Consider the following 18,314-nt stretch of genomic DNA (forward strand, 5'->3'; position numbering starts at 1 on the left):
TGAGATTATTATTTTAAATGCGTTGGGACCTACCTTTTCTACCCTACCACTACAATGACACATTTTCAGCTTTAGTTTTTTCCCACATTCCTTTATTCCTCTCCTCATTTGGGGAAAATTCAACACTTATTACACAGTGTGCAAGGTCTGTGATCATTGCAAGGGAAATACAAAATTAGTAAGATCCTACTTTCAAGGAACTTACAATAGAAGGGATACAGGGGCCAAAAAAATGCCCATGATAAGGCATAATCTGGAAGGATAGATTATTATAATAATAGCCTCCAATGAATAATGCCTCCCTGTGTCCGTATGCCTTTGCAATATATTGCTGTTCCTCACATCAGAAGGGTGAAGTCAATTTCTCCATCCCTTTAAATTTGGGCTGGTTTTGTAATTTGTCTTGACCAAGGGAAGGTGGCAGGAGTCACATAGTGTAAGGTCAAGAATATAGGCATTATGAGACCTCATGATTTCCACTTTTACTCTCTTGGAACCCAGTTGCCACACAAAGATTTGGTTAGACCACAAAATGACAAGAAACCACATGGTGCGAGAGATCCCAGTCTTCCATCTATGCCAAAACCATCTTAAACCCTCCAGCTTCTGCCAACTCACCAGCTGACTGCAGCCACATGACTGAACCCAGGCAAAACCAGTAGCATAACTGCACAGCCAACCCACAGAAATGAGACAAGTAATAAAATAATTGGTTTCAGCCATTAAGTTTTAGAATAATAAATGAGACGTCTGATAAATACTATAATGGAAGCAAAAAGTGATTTTGGAATAAAGAAGAGTTATAAATTATTTCCTGCTCAGAAGATGCGGGGTGGTGATGGTGGTAAAGAAAAATACGCAGTAATAATGGCTTTTATTGCTTTTCCTTTCACTCTTGTTTTTTGGAGGGGGCATGTATTTTAACATAGCTTTATTGCAAATATTTAAAGTACAAAATTTGGAAAGTCTTGGCATATTTAAAGTATAAAATTTGATAAGTCTTGGCATATGTAAAACCATCACCCTAATCAAAACAATGAATGCATTCATCACCCCCAAAGGTTTTATCGTGACCTCTTTATAATCCTTCCTCCTCGCTTTCCATCTTGACAACCAGATGTCTGCCATCCCTATAAGCTAGTTTGCATTTTCTAGGATTTTATATAAATGGAATCATATAATGTGTACTTTTTTTGTCTGTCTTCTTTCTGTCATCATAAGTATTTTGAGACATATCCAACCTGTTGCATGTATCAATAGTTTCTTTCCATTGCTAACGTGTATTATATTTTTCCAAAGAAGATGTACAGATGACCATACAGGCATTTTGAAAAGATGCTCAACATCATTAATCATCAGAGAAATGCAAATCAAAACCACAATGAGACATCACCTCACTCCTGTCAGAAAGGCTATCATCCAAAAAGACCACAAATAACAAATGATGAGTATATAGAGAAAAGGGAACCCTTGTACACTGTTGATGAGAATGCAAATTGGTGCAGCCACAGTATGGAAGTCCCTCAAAACAGTCAAAATAGAACTACCATATGATCCAGCAATTCTACTCTTGGGTATACAGCCAAAGAAAATGAAAGCACTAATTCAAAAAGACACATGCACCCCAATGTTCACAGCAGCATTATTTTCAATAGCCAAGATTATAAAAGCAACCATCAATAGGTGAACGGATAAAGAATACGTGTATTTATACATATATATACACAATGGTGTACTACTCAGCCATCAAAAAATAAAATTTTGCCACTTGCAACAACATGGATGGACTTGGAGAGTATTTTGCTCAGTGAAGTAAGTCAAAGACAAATACTGTATGTTCCACTTATGTGGAATCTAAAAAATAAAACAAACTAATGAATGTAACAGAAAAGAAACATACTCACAGAGAGCAAACTAGTGGTTACCAGTGGGGAGAGGGAAGGGGGAAGGGCACGATAGGGGAAGGAGATTAAGAGGTATAAACTACTATGTATAAAATAAGCTACAAGGATATTGTACAGCACATAGACTATAGTCAATGTTTTATAAGTATAAACAGGGAGTATTCTTTAAAAATTGTGAATCACTATATTGTATGTCTGAAACATATAATATTGTAAATAAACTATACCTCATTAAAATAAATAAGTAAATAAATAGAAAGACGGGGGAAAAACCAATATAATTGACTTCTGTATATTGGCCTTATACTCTGCCACCTTGGGAAACTCATTTATTACTACTAGTAACTTTTCAGTAGATTAATTAGGATTTCCTACATGATTATGTCATCTACAAATTAAGATGGTATTATTTCTGTATTTTTAATCTGAATGTCATTCATTCATTCATTTACTCATTCATTCATTTTTTATTTCATGGGCTAGAACATCCAGGACCATCTGAATAGAAGTGGTAATTGTATACATCTTTGCCTTGTTCCTGATCTTAGTGGAGAAGCATTTCAATCTTTCACTTTAAGTATGATGCTAGTTGTAAGTTTTTCATAGATGTTCTTTATTAGGTTGAGAAAGTTCTCTTTTATTTCTTATTTGCTGAGAATTTTGGCCAAGTATGGATGTCTGATTGTTCTATTGGATTTTGTCAATTTATTTATTTGCATCTATTGAGATGGTCACATAGAGGAATTAGGTCCTTAAATACCAATGATTGTTCTCCTCACCCCCACTCCCAATCACCCTTAGAATTCAGTTCTTGGGCCTCCTCTCCTACATTCTACAAACTGAGGGACATATATATTACAATGGCTTTAACTAACATCTGTGTGTAAGTAACTTCTAAGCATATATGTTTCATCACAAATTCTCAACTAAAATTGAGAACCAATATTCTCAGCTTCTGAATGTACTCTGTCTACCAGGTCATCCTCTACATGTATCTGTAAAGATAAATACAGGTAAGATAAAGAAGCCAATGCCTATTCTCTTCAATTAACCGACACTGAATTGTAATGGGATCCTCAACTTGAATTTATACCTTTTGTACACTGATTGAGATCTTTTAAAGGTAAAATCAGGAAAAAATCTGAAATCTGAGAACTTCCAAAAAAAAAAAACCTAAAACTAAAACCAAAACACAATGCTGCAGGATTTCCTAATCTCGGTACTATCGACACTTTGTGCCAGACAATTTATCGTGGGGGCTGCCCCATGCATTGTAGATACTTGGCAGCATCCCTGGCATCAAACCTACTAAATGCCAGTAGCACCTCCCACCCACCCCTCACTTATGACAGCCAGGAATGTCTCCAGATGTTATCAAACATACCCTAGAAGGGGGCAAAATCATCCCCAGTTTGAGAACTACTGATACAGTACTTGCAATAGATCAATGCTCACACAGAGATCAAGTCGAAGAGCCATTTAAAAAATCTGTTTGAAGGCACTGGGGAGCCTCTAAGCAGCTAGGATATGATGGGTTTCCACTGCCTTCAAATAAATAAGCTGGGGGATGGTGGTGGTGGATTTAATAATCTATAGCAACTAATGATAGCTGTGTTGTGCTTTCTTTCCCTTCCTGAAAAGAAATTGTCATTGCATACTGGATGTTTAAGGGTAGACACTTTTTTTCATTTATAGGTTATCTGACACCACAAAGTTGGTTTAAGACATTATATAGAAAATGGCACATTCCCAGAGTTGAGTGCAGTCATTGCATGGAAACTTGAGCCCAATCTCTTGCAAATGGGTGTCTTCCAAAATGTCCTTCCCTTCTTCCAATTTTTGGCTACACACTTGGCCATACCAAATGGAGAGATTTACAAGTATCTCTTTCAGCTTAGTGAGCATATGTGATGGAGGCCTGATAGGTAAGTAGATGAGTCACATGGTAACTTAAAAGTTGGATAAAGCCCCTTCTTTTTAGTTCCCTCCTCCTGGGTACAATGTGGATATAATAGCTGGGGCTGATGCAGTCATTTTGGACCATGAAGTGACTTTGAGGACAAAAACTACACGTGATAAAATGGGAGGATGTGAATCTGGGTCTCTGACTACTTTGGGGAGCATCACCCTCACACTAGCCCTGGAAAACATGCCCCAGTAACTTTACATGAGGGAAATAAATTTCCATCTTATTTCAGCTTGTTATTTTTAGGTTTGTCACTTACAGCTAAACCGACTCTAAACTAACTAAAAGTTCAGGACAGTCGTTCTCAAAGTACAGAAGTGTGGTCTGATTTTCTTTAGGGAGCTCGTGAGTAGATGAACCACAAATCAATCTACTTGAAGCAAAATGTGTCAAAGTTCAAAAGTGATATAAATGGGACACAGGAAGATTCTCAGTACTGAGACAGAATGAGTTGGGGGTCAAGCGAGAAGTCAAGTTCCTAGCGAGGACAGCATAGTGATATGGGCAGCACTGACTCACACATTAAACAACCCTCTACTGTACAAATACCGTGTGTCAGCGGCTGCACAGAGCATTAAGGATAGAGAAGTAAGCAAGACAGAAGAGACTCCATCCTTCAGAGGGGCTAACATTTAAAGCACAATCAATACCTTCTTTTTCCTCTTATGAAATGTGAGCTCTTTACCTGAGTTGGTATGGAAGAAAGAACAGTTAAAATTGTTAACAATTAAAGAGTGAACTAAATTAACTAAGATTTGTTCTCCTCCTCCCACATGGGGGTGGGAAAGAAAGAGAAAATGTTTGATTTAATGCTTTTAAAGTAACCAAGTAGGACATAAAATATATTCTAAAAATTGCACTTCCATCAGTCTGAAGTTGAGGAAAAGAAGGAATAGAAAAAATACATTTGAGACAAGGGACAGAGATACAGACACACTGCAAAATCAACCCACTGCAAAGTGGGAATGGTAGGGTTACAGGGTGGTGGGGTGACATAACAGAACAAAAAAATCTTAATTCTAATTAAGGTACCTAACAGTTTTCTTTGACTCAGTTACCTCTCTTAAAGCCCATTTATATCTTGCATCTGCGTAAGTATTTTATAAATAGTAAAGCACTATATAAATGCAGAGCTTTCATATTAGCAAATACCAAGTCTTCACTGAATTCCAGTTATCACAGAAAATTCTTTTATCATACAGTTTTTGAGGGTTCTCCCCACCTACCCCCCAAAGTAGTTCCTTCAAGTTTAACTCTTTAGTCATCATTCTCACATTTTATTCACTTAAACAGAACATTTGACTTGTAGTTGTGGAGAAATTATATAATCTATCATATGCCTACTCTATCTTTTTAATATTTAAAAGTCAATAAACATTTTGTTGAAATTTCTTTCATTCATAAACTTATCAATAGCTTTAACCTACGTATGATAAGGTTTCATGTAAATACCAATACAAAACATCATGTGCTTCATACAGCTGTCAGCATAAGATCAACAGATCCTGAAAGTCCTGGGGTTTCAAAATTAGTGTTACAAGTCCCTACTTCAATCACTACTTCATTTCTGAAAGTTAGAGGAGAAAAACTAACTTCAGTGTTACAACTCATATACCAATAGCATTCACTACTTTTGTTAAAACAAGTCATCTGTTAGGAAGGTTTCAATTATGAGCACACAACAGACACTAAATTATTTGCTGATAGTGATATCCACTGACTATGAATCCCATGGTAGCTTCCCCAGGCTTCTGGGCCATTTCCCTCTACTGATGCCAATAAATATGCAATAGTATTCATTTTAATATTTAAATATTAATATTTGGGCTTAATCCAGAAAACATGAATAATACAAAACAAACAAGAAAATATCTTACAATGCATTCCAGTGAAATGTATTTTATATGTTGGAGATTTTCTTAACATCAACTTTCTGGAACCTAGCATGGTACCTTCTCTTCCTAGATATGATGTTTATGCTCTCACTTCATTCAGGTCTTCCCTGACTGCCCTATATTAAAATAACCACACCTCCCCACCCCCTTACATTGACCACCAGTACCTTCTGACCCCCTTGCTTCATTTATCTGTATTGTACTTATCACCACCTGTTTAAGTGTATATTGGCTTCCCTGTACTCTCCTCCCCTACTTACGCCCCCTACAGAATAAGCTTCATGAGGATAGGGATGCTCGGGCTGTTTTTTCAGTGCCTTGAACAGTTCCTAGCACATAATACACAACCAAAAACACAGGATTGTTAAATGGGCTTTGAGATCTTAAGTAAAATTCCCTTAAGTTATAAGTGAGAAAAATAATTCCACAAATAGGTTTTAAAAAGGGCCCTAAACAGAGAATATATATATATATATATATGTAAAACATATATATATGTCCTGACTGCAATGATAAGTAGTTAAGGACACAGACTTCACACTTTGACAAAGCTAGATTCTATCCACTTATTAGTAGCGACACTGTGGGCAAACGAACCTCTCCATGTCTCAATTCACCCAACATGAAATAGGAATAATAATGGCACCAACTTAACACTGTTATTAAAAGTCATTAAATATGACAATGTGTGTAAAATACTACAGTACATAGCAACAAATAAATGCTTAATAAAAGGGAGCTAACATTATGCTCATCATCACCATCACCATCTTACTCAGGTTCCATAGCCTAGTTACTAATATTTCCCAAATAATATAAGAAACTATCTAGTTTCTCAGTCTACACAGCGAAGCAGCAGCAAATTAGAGAGAACAACTGCCAGAAGAGAGAGCAGCAAAAAAATGGGAAGAAAATGAAAACTATTAAAAAAAAAAAAACCAGATTCTGGAGGTACTGCATTACAGCACAATAATAATGTTCATAGAGGCGCTTAGCCACTAAGAAAAAGATTACATTCTATTACCTTTAATACACTCTTTTACGATAGAAAGAAAATATAATCCGAAAATTAGGAAGATTTACTTCAAAATGGTTTACACAAAATTTTGGTGTAAAAGATAAATTTTGAAATGTATCTTCTAGAGAAAAGGAGTAAAGTAAATGAGGTGTTATTATATAGAAGACCTGGATATCTCTGCTGTAAATACCGTCACTGTAATTTACACCAATTTTCCCATCTAAAGTTTTTTTGACATCCTATTAAATGTCAAATTCTCTCAATATGGGATCACTCTTCTCTCATAATCTGTAACGTCATATTATCAAGTGTGGACTTCAGCGAAGTGGTGAGTAGTTCCATTTGACTGTTTCAGTGACATTGCTACAATCCTGTAACAAATCTGCATTTATCAATCCTATCTCCTTAAGCTACAGAATAACCAGGGTTTTCTGAGATAAGGAAGAAAATTAAATTTTAAAATCAAAACCACATTTCAAAATTTCTTAAAAGAAATTTTTTTTGTTCAGTTCCTCTGTAAAAACATTGGTCACCATTTAACATACAGTGGCAACAAAATGCACCCAATTTACATGCATCAACAAGTCTGTAAATCATAATACATAGACAATATGAATTTTAAACGAACAGTACTGACACAGCTCATGTTGCATTTAACCATAGCTATAGTGCTCCTAATATAGAAATAGCTAATAGGAGAAATAAGAATTCCAGTTTCAATCTGCAATAAGGTTCTTCGTGACAAGGAATATGAAACAATGATTACATGAAGTCATTATCTTAAAGGGAACCATTTTTCAGAAGTCACTTTGTGCAAAGCACCATACTAGTGTAGAATAAGATCTTAAAAAAATGCATACCTTAGATTAAGGACAAAAGGGCTCCATTTTTTTTAAAACTAATTAACTGAATATTGTAAGTTTTTATCATGTCCATAAATTAAAATGCTTTTCAATATAAAGGTTATATACTCCACATGTTTACACCTTACATAAGTCTACAGATGCCCAGCTAAACTAAAAGATTCCGTAGGACTGTGTTATTTTCAAGAGCAAAGAAAAAGAAAGCAATAATCAAAAGCCCTTTCTAAACTCACAGGCAAGTTTTCTGAATATGGGATTTAATTAATAAAAAGAAAATGTAAGCACCACAATAAAATACGTTCTTAGAAAACAGAAAGAATGGCAATACAAGTTAGGGACAAAAGCACTTAAACATTTCCAAAAAAAAATTTTTTTTTAAATAACCACTCTAATCCTATCATCTGAAATAATAAAAAAATTTTGATGTGTCTGTCCTATTATGTAGAAGATATAAACCACAATGCAATTTAAGATGTCAAGTTTTATCATTCTAATTTGATCAGAGATGTCGTATTATTTGTATATAATAAGAATGTTATATATTTATTTTTATATTGTATGATTTATTTTTCCCTCAAAAATCTATGATTAAAGAATAGCATTAAATTATTTTGAAGTACACAGAAGAGAATTCAGGACAAACTGCTGTGAGAAAAAAATAGCTCCTCTGAAAATAAGAGCTCAAAGTAAGTATGTGCAAATAAAACTTTAAAATAAAGTAGCTGTAAATACAGCCATTTTATAAGTTTCCCTTCTTTTACATCGATTTAGCAAAATACATAATTTCAGTGGCCCAAATAGTAATTTTAATTTGTTTTTCTCCTCCATGATGTATTTAATTACTCTTACAATTAAGAGTAATTTTTTAGCACGTGTAACAGATCACATGCTAACAAACTTTAAGGGTTCACAGAATTAAAATTTATGATTCACATCTATACTTAAGTCAGATATATAAGATTAAAAATAAGTAACTTCAATCTAGAATATGATTTAAACACAACAAAAACACAAAAGGACCAAAAAGTGAGAAAGGGTTTCTCTTCATGTAACTTTTGACTACTAGGCTATATATAGCAAAAAGCAAAATATAAAATATTTATTTTTCACCTCAAAAGAAATTATTCAGAAATTAAATTCGCCAAACAACATATAACAACATCAGGATTATGAGTACTCAAACTCATTCAATTCAGATGAGAAGACATTTTTAGGGGAAAAAAATAAATCCTTCCCAAACAATATAGTTTGTATCTGATCAACCTTACAAACACCACCTCAACTTCACCACTTATACTATAAACCTTCTTAACAGTTACCATTTTCTACTTCTGTGAAAAAAATTCGTTAGCCTCTTAATTATCCAAACGTCATGTCAAACTACTTAGTTCACCTTAATTCTACAATCCCCATTAAAAATTCCCTAAAATAGTCATTTTCTTTCCCTTAAGAGTCAGAAACCACTGAGTAATTATTCAAGTTTGAGAAATTAAAAGTAAAAAAAAAACTCAAAATAATATACTTGTTAACAACATAGTTTTATGTAATAGGGAGACCAAAAAATCATTCATTCTGATTAATATCTGGCTCTTGAGACAGTAAGGTCAGAAAATTAAAGTGAGTGATAGCCACTTAAAATACTTAACGTCTCTGTCCATTTTGAATAGATGTAAAAACTTTTTTAAAAATGACTAAAATTATATGATTGTAAATGTTTACTGTGAAACAGTACAAAATTGATGTTGCCAAAAAAAGAGTTAAAAAAAATCTTTAACTGATATTAAACATCCTAAGTAATTTGGAAAAAATCTTAAGGTTGAATCGCAACTACAGGGAACATCAACAACAACAGGAAAGGCTTCCATGCACGTACACGTGGTGAGCAACAAACAGCCAAACCCCAAGTCAGCACAGTACATCAATGACTTCTACTTAAATGGTATTTTGGTATAGAAAGAAAGAAAAATAAAAGGTAAAATGTTGACTGCCATTGATGAAAAAGCATTTCAACAATTTACACAAAAGTTTTTTAAAAAGATCCTAAGAAAACCAAGCCACAATAAGTTAGTGTTTTCCAGAATACATGCTGAATTATTTGATCCCGTATCTATTACACTGTTACTGTCTTAATTCCTAAATGTTGTGACAGCATATTTAATAATTGAGGTACATTAGTTTACATTTTTATAGGTATTCTAAGAGAGTTGATTTTTCTTTTCCAGTTTTTCATCTTCTTCACTTCCTCCAAAGAAAATCAAAGGGAACATTCCTAGAATGCAGCCAATAGTCACCCCAACAGCTTTGCCCTACGGAAACAAAAGCAAACATGTTTTGAAAGTTATTTCATCCCTGTAAGACGAGTTCTTGCTCAAGTATGTATGATAAAAATGACTAGGTATTGTAAAATTCAACTGTGACTATATTTCTTTTGATTATAATAACTTAAATATAAAAATAATCTACAAAAAGTTTCTAAAACCAATAACATGTAAAGTTCAAAGCAACCAGGAAATTTTTTTCAAATTGCCATGAAAATAACATCAAAGAAATATTCAAGTAGAAAAACACTTTTTAAAAACTGTATATATATTTTAGTATCAAAAGGTAGGAAGAAAGAAAAAAACCTCACCAAGTACTCTCAACATATTTGGATTTGCTACCCTTTGTATATATTTCTTTTCAATATTATCTCCAAGTAAACCTGATTATATGTAAGTCTAATCATTATATAGACGTATCTTTGTTTTTTTCCTCAATCCTCCCCTCAAAGCCACACAGGGTATAATAAGCTCTTTTCCAAACTGTTGCATAAACTTATAAAAACTTCTAAATTCCACTGAATTGATGGGCCTGTAATCTACCTACACCTCTCCTTACTATTAAAAATCACTGCTACTTTTCCACCATTGTGATAGAACAATAAACGTTTCTGTGTATAGTTCTTCCTCAGTAATGTATTTAAAAATCAAATAATATGAATATTTGTACGTATTCATAGAGTATTGGCATGCTGTCTAGCCTAGACAAAACTGCAAATATATATATACCAATTGCAATATATTTATATGTATAGATACACACGATTTTTCTGCAACCTTGCCTATATTACGGACATTTTTTTAAAATGTGTTTGTAAGTGATTTTTAAAATTTGCATTCCTATGATGACTTTCAAGGCTAAACACTTTTCAATGTCTTCAAACAAACATTTACTGAGAATCTATAATTTGCCAAACTCTGTGGTAGGTACCAGGGAAACAGGGACTAATCAGTTGCAGTCTGTCTCTCTCCACCAGGAAATTCCAGTCAGTTATACAGAGAAAGGCAAATACACTAATTAAGTTCTCTCAAACAGTATAGATGCTATGACAGCTACATAATCTACAGTCTTGAATAAAATGTGCTTTCCTATACTTTGTCCATTTATCTAGGTTATACAGATTTTCTAATAAATTTCAATAGTAGACATTAACATTTTGATAATAGCTTGCATAAAAATGTTCAGTTCTGCTATTTTGCAGGTTTTGTTGTTGTTGGTAGCAGTGATGGTGGTGGTATACCCATGTTTTATCAGATTTGTCATTTTCAGATGGTCAGATTTGTCATTTTCATCATATCAAATTTTAAAAGGTATCACTCCTGCAGAGTTTTAGTAAGCAGAAATTTTCTGCGTTTCAGATGCTGATAAAGTTAATCCTAAATTCTTACTTTGACCTTAGATACCATTTGTATTCATTTATACATGCTTAAGAGAGATTGTATTCTATTTTAAATTCCTAATTCCTCATATACATGAAATGACCATTGCTAACAGGTTCCACTTCCACTTCCCATCCATTCTTTTTAGAATGCCTGTTACTACGGTGCATGGAAACCCAGGCTTTCCTCCTCCCCCCGCCCCCCCCCCCCACTTTAGACATTCCAGCCAATAAGTTCAAACCCAGTAATCTCAATGGGACATAAAGTCAACAGGGCAGAGAGGGAGAAAAGAAGAGTGATACCCTTTTCTGGCTCCCTCATCTAGGACCTGAAACACATTCTTCCATTGTAAAAACAGTTACTTATGTATTATTATCAGGTCTTATGATAATCTAGGCCCTATTGTTAACCTGAGTACATCTATAACATTGTTCGGCAAGAAAATATTGATCGAGTTTCAGACTACCAAGTTACAAACGAGGCTTTAAAATACAACTTCCGTCAACTGGAACCTGCATGTGTACTGGCATATACTCTTTCATGGGTAAATTTCAGTGTTGGCTTATGTCGTGAAAAGATCACTAACTTCAACTACTTCAGGTTGTAAGTAACTCAATGTTATATTAAAGAGTGGAAGATGTGATCCTAACATAAAATCAGCAGAGTCAACCACGAAGGAATAGAATCACCCAATATGCTGGTGGGGGTTTATCAAAACACACGCACATACACACACTATATATACGTATACATACATACACATTAGTTTAGTAACTGAGGCGCTTTTGTCATAGAAGACGGGAAATAGACCTGATTAGGCTATAGAAAGAAAACAGAATTATCAATTATGTGAGAAGAGGAAGCCTCAGGAAAATAATCTTCACTCGATCCCAACTGAAGCGCTAAAATGTTAAGTCAAATTGTTAGAATGTTAGAATATCTTTACTTGTCAACAAATAGCTAGTCTCACTTCAATTTACCTGCAAATGGTAGGATATGGAAATATATATATATATAATTTTTTATATAGGTCTAAGGTAGAGTCTGAGAATTTGCATTTCTAACAAGTTTTCAGGAAATGTTAATTCTGCTGGTCCTGACGACATTTTGAGAACCACTGCCCTATACAATCTCACCTTCTCTCATGCTTTTAACTACCACCCACCTTTTCAGTGAGGCCTACAGTGACCTTCCTATTTAATACTGCAATCTGTCTCCATCCTAGCATGCCTAACCTCTTTTACCCTATTTCCTTTAATTCCCATAATATTTGTAAAATTTTAACGTACCAAATATGTGTCAAGATATTTAATTGTCTGTTTCCCCCTACTAGAAAGTAAGGTTTGCCAGGAAAAAAAAAAGATCTTGTTTTGTTAACCAATATTTAAAACTCCTAGACTTACACCCTACATATAGTAGTAAACAATAAATACTTGTTGGATGAAAGAATGATAATATTCATCATCACTAATTTATATCTAATTTTTGACCATTAATCCAAATGCCTATTAGGTGTTACCACCTGAATGTACTACTAACATCTCCAATTCAACATGTCCAAAACAGAACTCATTATCTTCCCTTAACACACTTGTTCTTACCCCTTTTCTTCTTGGCTTAATTGATGGCATCATGATCCATTCAGTTTCCTTTCACTATCACTCCATCACCTAGGTATGAGGTTCAATCTCTTTAGCATAGCTTCTTCATAGACAGGAAAATGTCTTTCCTCTCTGATCCACTCTTACCTCTCCATTGCTGTTTTCTGCTGCTGCTTCTGTCCACAACAATCACATTTTATAGTCCAGCAACACCTAATTTCTTGTATTTCTCTGAACACATCCTGTTTTTATTACGCTTTTCTACTTGCTAGTCGATATACTTGGAATTCTCTTGTTCACCTAGTGAATGTCTCATCAATAATTTTAAAATAAGCGTAGATCTAATACTGACAAAAAATCTCCCCACCAAAAGAAACATCTCTCCACAGTTAATTCTTTTACTGGTGTTACTGCTATATCTAGTGTATAATTCCATTACTGCATATGTCACACTGAACTGTGATTTGTTCATTATGTCTAGTTCTCTACCTACACAATTCTCAAAAATAACTATAGTTTATTACTCAGTTTGCCTTCAGTCTCAGCACATAACTGATACTCTTAATACTAACTGAATCACACAAAGAATTTTTAAAAAATCAAGCATACCTACAAAAAATAAAAAATTGATAAAAATTACTGTTTTTCTGAAAACTGTCAAATCTTGGACAATTTCTGTTAAAAGTTCCCCTCAAATCAATTTTAGTCTCAAATTTCTCAAGGGACTGAACTATACAGTGTTTTGTCCTGGCTACTCAAGTCCATTATCGTAAACCATATAAAGTACTCACCAAATGTGTACTAACACGTGTTTGCCACATGTCAACTTGCTTTGGTGTGAGATCAGGAATTGACAGGCCTAACCTGGAAGCCAAAGCTTCAACGTAGCCTGCAAGTCTTTAAAAAATACAAGAGGACAGAATATAAGCTTTTAAAGAGACATTGTCCTCACATAGGAAAAACTAATTTACTACAAAGATAAGATAATTTTACACCTGTAATTGGCACTCTGAAATGATGTAAACATTCTTTTACAATTTCCTTCTTTATTATGTATAAATACATGGTTTAAAATTTTTCATATTGACATATTTAATACATAGGTAAATTAACTGACTTAGAGCAATTAATCTCTACTACTACTTTAAAAAGAACAATTCAAGGTATAGAAAAAATTTTTACAATTACAATTTATGCATTTATTCCAAATTCAAAGCAAAGCCCTTTAACATATAAGTTAATAACTGTTATCATAAAACAAAAAATTTCCAAAATTTATCAGATATACTAAGAAAAACAGCTTACAATTTTCAGAGCAATTTCAAGTATTTGTCAATTCTAAGTTGCCATTGCTTATTAGATACAATCTTACATTACGAATTGTAAGAAAGAAAAAAAAGTTGCCAATTAAACTATGCATACCATCAACTATAAGATGGATCCTAATGTCAGATATATTAAGTTCTAAAAACCTGTACAATTAAGATTGGTGTAATGTGGTATTTGTTACTTAATGCTGTTTTTTTTAAGGCAGAGGAGAAACAGTTCTTAAATATAAGACTCCTGACAAAATCCTTCTCTCTAATAACAAATGTTTACTGATGCAATCTAAAACTAAATGGCCTTAAAGGTCTACTAGATCATTTGTTTCTATTAAAATATAAAAAGTTATCACAGTGGCTGTATAATATTATCCTTATCAACCTTATTGTTGGAAAGTGGGAAATGGAATGTTTAAAGGGTAGTATCACTGCAGATTTATGCCAGGAATTCCAGGAATATAACATTTCTGCCTCAGCTCAGAAGCATAGAAACTTTGTTTTTAACAGTAGCTTTGGCTCCAAACGCTAGTGCAAAAGTCTAATACACAAGGTTAGATAATGTAGAAGCTGCCTTTGCCTTGATTATAGGGCTAAGTAGACTTCTATTTGACTGAAATCCAAATCTCAAAAAACATTCTAATGAACCAAAAAAGGAAGAAACAGAACCAAAGACTGAGCAAAAGAGAGTATGTTTATCACAATAATTAATGCCAGCTTCCTCTAATTTGTACTTCCCAGGCTTCCTGAAGCTCAGGAAGAAGACCAGGCCATCTGTCGCTTGGAAGAGAGAATGTAAAAACAGAAAGACAGAAAGCTGGCCTTTTGCAAATAGGCATCCTCAGTTTGTTTCATCATTCCTGCCACACGGAATAAAAAGAGCAAAAACTAGCCAAGCCCATGTGTGCTTTGGCCATTATCCCCTTTCAACATTCCTCTCTCTAGAAAACATGCCCAGTCAGAATCCTCCCATTTGAGCCATATCTCTTATCTTTGGGCTTAGTGAGAGGAGGGTGAGGGTGAAAAAATGATAGGGGTTCTTACTTTTACCCCTGTCTCATCCTTGGAAAACATTTACAAAATACATATAAACACTTAAGTATATGAAAATTCAACTCTGCTTACATTATAGTTTTAGGAAAAATTTTGGATATATCAGAATTGCTTGAGAAGATTATTAAACAGAAAATGTCAGGGCCCCATCCCCAGAGACACTAAATCTGCATGACTAATTCTGCAGCCTAGGTATCTATATTTGATGCACACCAAAGATTTAGTGCTACTGATTTAGAAATATTAAATTTAAAAATCTAGTTCTAAAACACACACAAAAATAAATGTCCCTCTTTCTTATCCTCTTCAATTAAAGGAAAACGGAGAAGAGGAAGAGAGCAAGTACCTACGTGCACAAATGAACAAATGAATGAACCTACCCAAGACCTGCTAAATCTGACACAAGATTTCCCAAAGCAGCAGCTAAAAAAATGAAAAACAGACAAATGAATTGTTACGTAGAAATCAGAAAAATCATTATAATACATTATTATGTAATCAATAAAGCACTGGTCTGAAAGAGTTATCACATTTCTCAAACTACAACAAATATATCCAAAGTAACTCATTTGATAGCTCTGAATCTAAGATTTCAAAATAGAACAGCATTTTTCTGAGATTATAGTATTCGACCTCCAACAAGTAGTAGGTTTTTTCTGATGTAGCAGCCAGTTTCCATTTTAGCTTCAATATTAAAACACCTATACAGCATTTTGTAGTTGTAACTTTCAGATAATTTTTAAGGTAATTTGGATATTTGAAAGTTAAAAACTAAAGCTATATGTACAGCTCTGACTTTCAAGAAAATCAAAGAGAAGTACTGTCTTTTTCATTAACTCAACTACTTCACGTGTTCCATATAATAACACAACACATTCCCAAATTTCACCATCATGAAGAATAGAGTGGTAATTAGGGGGACAGAAGGAGACAGAACCAAATTAGATTTTCTATCTCGTATTTCCTTCCTTGATTTTCCTACCCAATTTGAAAACAAATAATTTAATAGAGAAAAGGGGTAGGAAGCTTTAGGGCAACACTGAATTAAAAGAAAAACTTTAACATAGTCAATATAGTAGATTATTGTTACCCATTAACTAGCATAAAGTACTTAAACTTTCTCAGAAAAATATGTGCTATATACACAAAACTAAAAGAGGAATAGGATTAAGGAGATAAATCAGTAGGCAATTCAATGAACAAACTCATCTAAAGAAAAGTATCCCCTCCTAAACCTAATCTACTAAAATTCTTCATAAATATACAATGGAATAATAAAGATTACTATTACTAAATACCTGCCATAGTTGAAATTCCCAAAATAATTCCAATAGACAACTCAATATGGGTTCCCTGAAAAATGATTACAAAGAAATTAATCTTAAAAATTAAAACTGGACTATAAAATAGCAAAATATTAATAAAACAGATAAAATTATCAATATACATCAAAATTATATAATAAAATATGCACAAATATACACATATATTGCAGCAACTCACTTAATTATTAAATATATGCATTCATGCAGAAATAATACATTTTATTCATTAAAATTAGGCTTTCATAAAAATTAAAAATAGCAACACATGTAGTAATACAATTCATCATCAGTAACCTAGAATTCATATTTTCCTATCACAGAAAAGCGCTTTAATGCTCTTTGAACACAAAGATGACCTAACTCTACAACTCTGAATGATACAACTATACTATTGATATTTACCCTATAAAAGATTCAAAAGACAGACTAAACCAGTGTCTAAGGATCCAAAGGATCACAGAGTTCAAAAATTATCCTTATATCACTTAGTTTTTTCATTATTAAGTAATGAGACTGTATGATTCATTTATAAGCAACAACAGCATTTAATACAATAGAGCTACAGCAAAAAATGAGGCGCCATTCTATTTTCACTGAATTTATTCATTCAGGGATTTTAAGACTTTCTATGCCCATCTCATTTCTCTAGAGAAAACGGGCTCATATTTTTACTTCTACTTTAAAGAAAAGGAACTGAAGTGAAGAAGATTAAACCATTTTAATGGGTTATTATGCAGACTAAGAAGAAATTCTAAAATCTTTTGTGCTAATTCAGTTCCAGTCCTTATGCAATGCTGCCATAAATGGCCTTAATTTTCAAAAGCTCTCTTGAATACTGATACTTGAAAATTTCTAAAAATTTTTTTAAATTTCAATGACATTTGTAGAGGAAAAAAAAGAATGGCCTATTTAGTATGTAGAAATATTGCATTATTCAATTATTTACAAAGCTGAAGAGAAGCTGGTTTCATTTCTTCAATTTTCTTGCCCTTAGGACTTTTGGTTCCACTCCTTTAAAATATAATTCTTGTAGAGTGTGGACCAAACAGCCTGATGTACAAAAGTCTCCCAGGCACTTAAAATTGTAAGGTTGTAAAGCTACCCAAAGAAACAGATTTCTCAAGAAGAAAAGAAAAGAAAAGGCACAAAGAAGTATCTTTATATAAGGATGCAAAATGACCTGGAGCATCAATATAGAAGAGAGGCATCTGACAGCTACAGTGTATAAAAAATAAATACAGCATCTTTAACAGCAATGAATCATTAGAAATGACCCAAGAAGAATGTTTGCCAATACATGCGTTTAAAAAGCATTTTTTAAAAAAAAGCATTTAAGTGCTTAATGATTTGGTTGAATTAAAAAAACTGAAAGTCCTTCTAATAGTATGAAAAGCCTCATATAAAGTCTAAGTCAGTTTGAAGGCAATGGACTATCCACTCCTTTCCCTTTTTGCATAGTTACATCAAATTTTATGTTAACAGGTAAGGCAGAAATTAGAACTAAATCTAATACTAGTTGTGTTAAAATTATACTAGATTTATCACATCAATACAACTAATCTATGCTAGAATTCTAATAAATTCTATCCTAATTAAACTGTAAGAGAAATAATACCCCCAAGCCCCACTAAAATATGTTATAAAAAGCAATCCCAATAATATAAAAATACAA

At 33.3% G+C, this 18,314-nt stretch overlaps 1 protein-coding gene and 1 long non-coding RNA gene across 2 annotated transcripts in view; one reads left to right on the forward strand and one right to left on the reverse strand.

Annotated features, from left to right (window-relative positions):
- Positions 1-8,712: 8,712 nt before the first annotated feature.
- Positions 8,713-18,314, reverse strand: part of TMEM65 (transmembrane protein 65) — a 41,185-nt gene continuing 31,583 nt past the window's right edge. Inside the window, exons 4-7 of the mRNA XM_006211402.4 lie at positions 16,616-16,670; positions 15,698-15,740; positions 13,737-13,842; positions 8,713-9,952 (exon numbers count right to left, since the gene is read on the reverse strand). Coding sequence (XP_006211464.2) covers positions 9,842-9,952; positions 13,737-13,842; positions 15,698-15,740; positions 16,616-16,670 — 315 coding nt within the window. The 3' untranslated portion in view covers positions 8,713-9,841. The remainder of the gene's footprint in view (positions 9,953-13,736; positions 13,843-15,697; positions 15,741-16,615; positions 16,671-18,314) is intronic.
- LOC140689302 (uncharacterized) lies at positions 11,584-15,843 on the forward strand. Its single transcript, XR_012064203.1, has 2 exons — positions 11,584-11,947; positions 15,634-15,843. It is a non-coding gene; the product is annotated as an uncharacterized lncRNA (long non-coding RNA).

This window comes from Vicugna pacos, chromosome 25 (assembly GCF_048564905.1).
Source record: "Vicugna pacos chromosome 25, VicPac4, whole genome shotgun sequence".
Classification (NCBI taxonomy): domain Eukaryota; kingdom Metazoa; phylum Chordata; class Mammalia; order Artiodactyla; family Camelidae; genus Vicugna; species Vicugna pacos.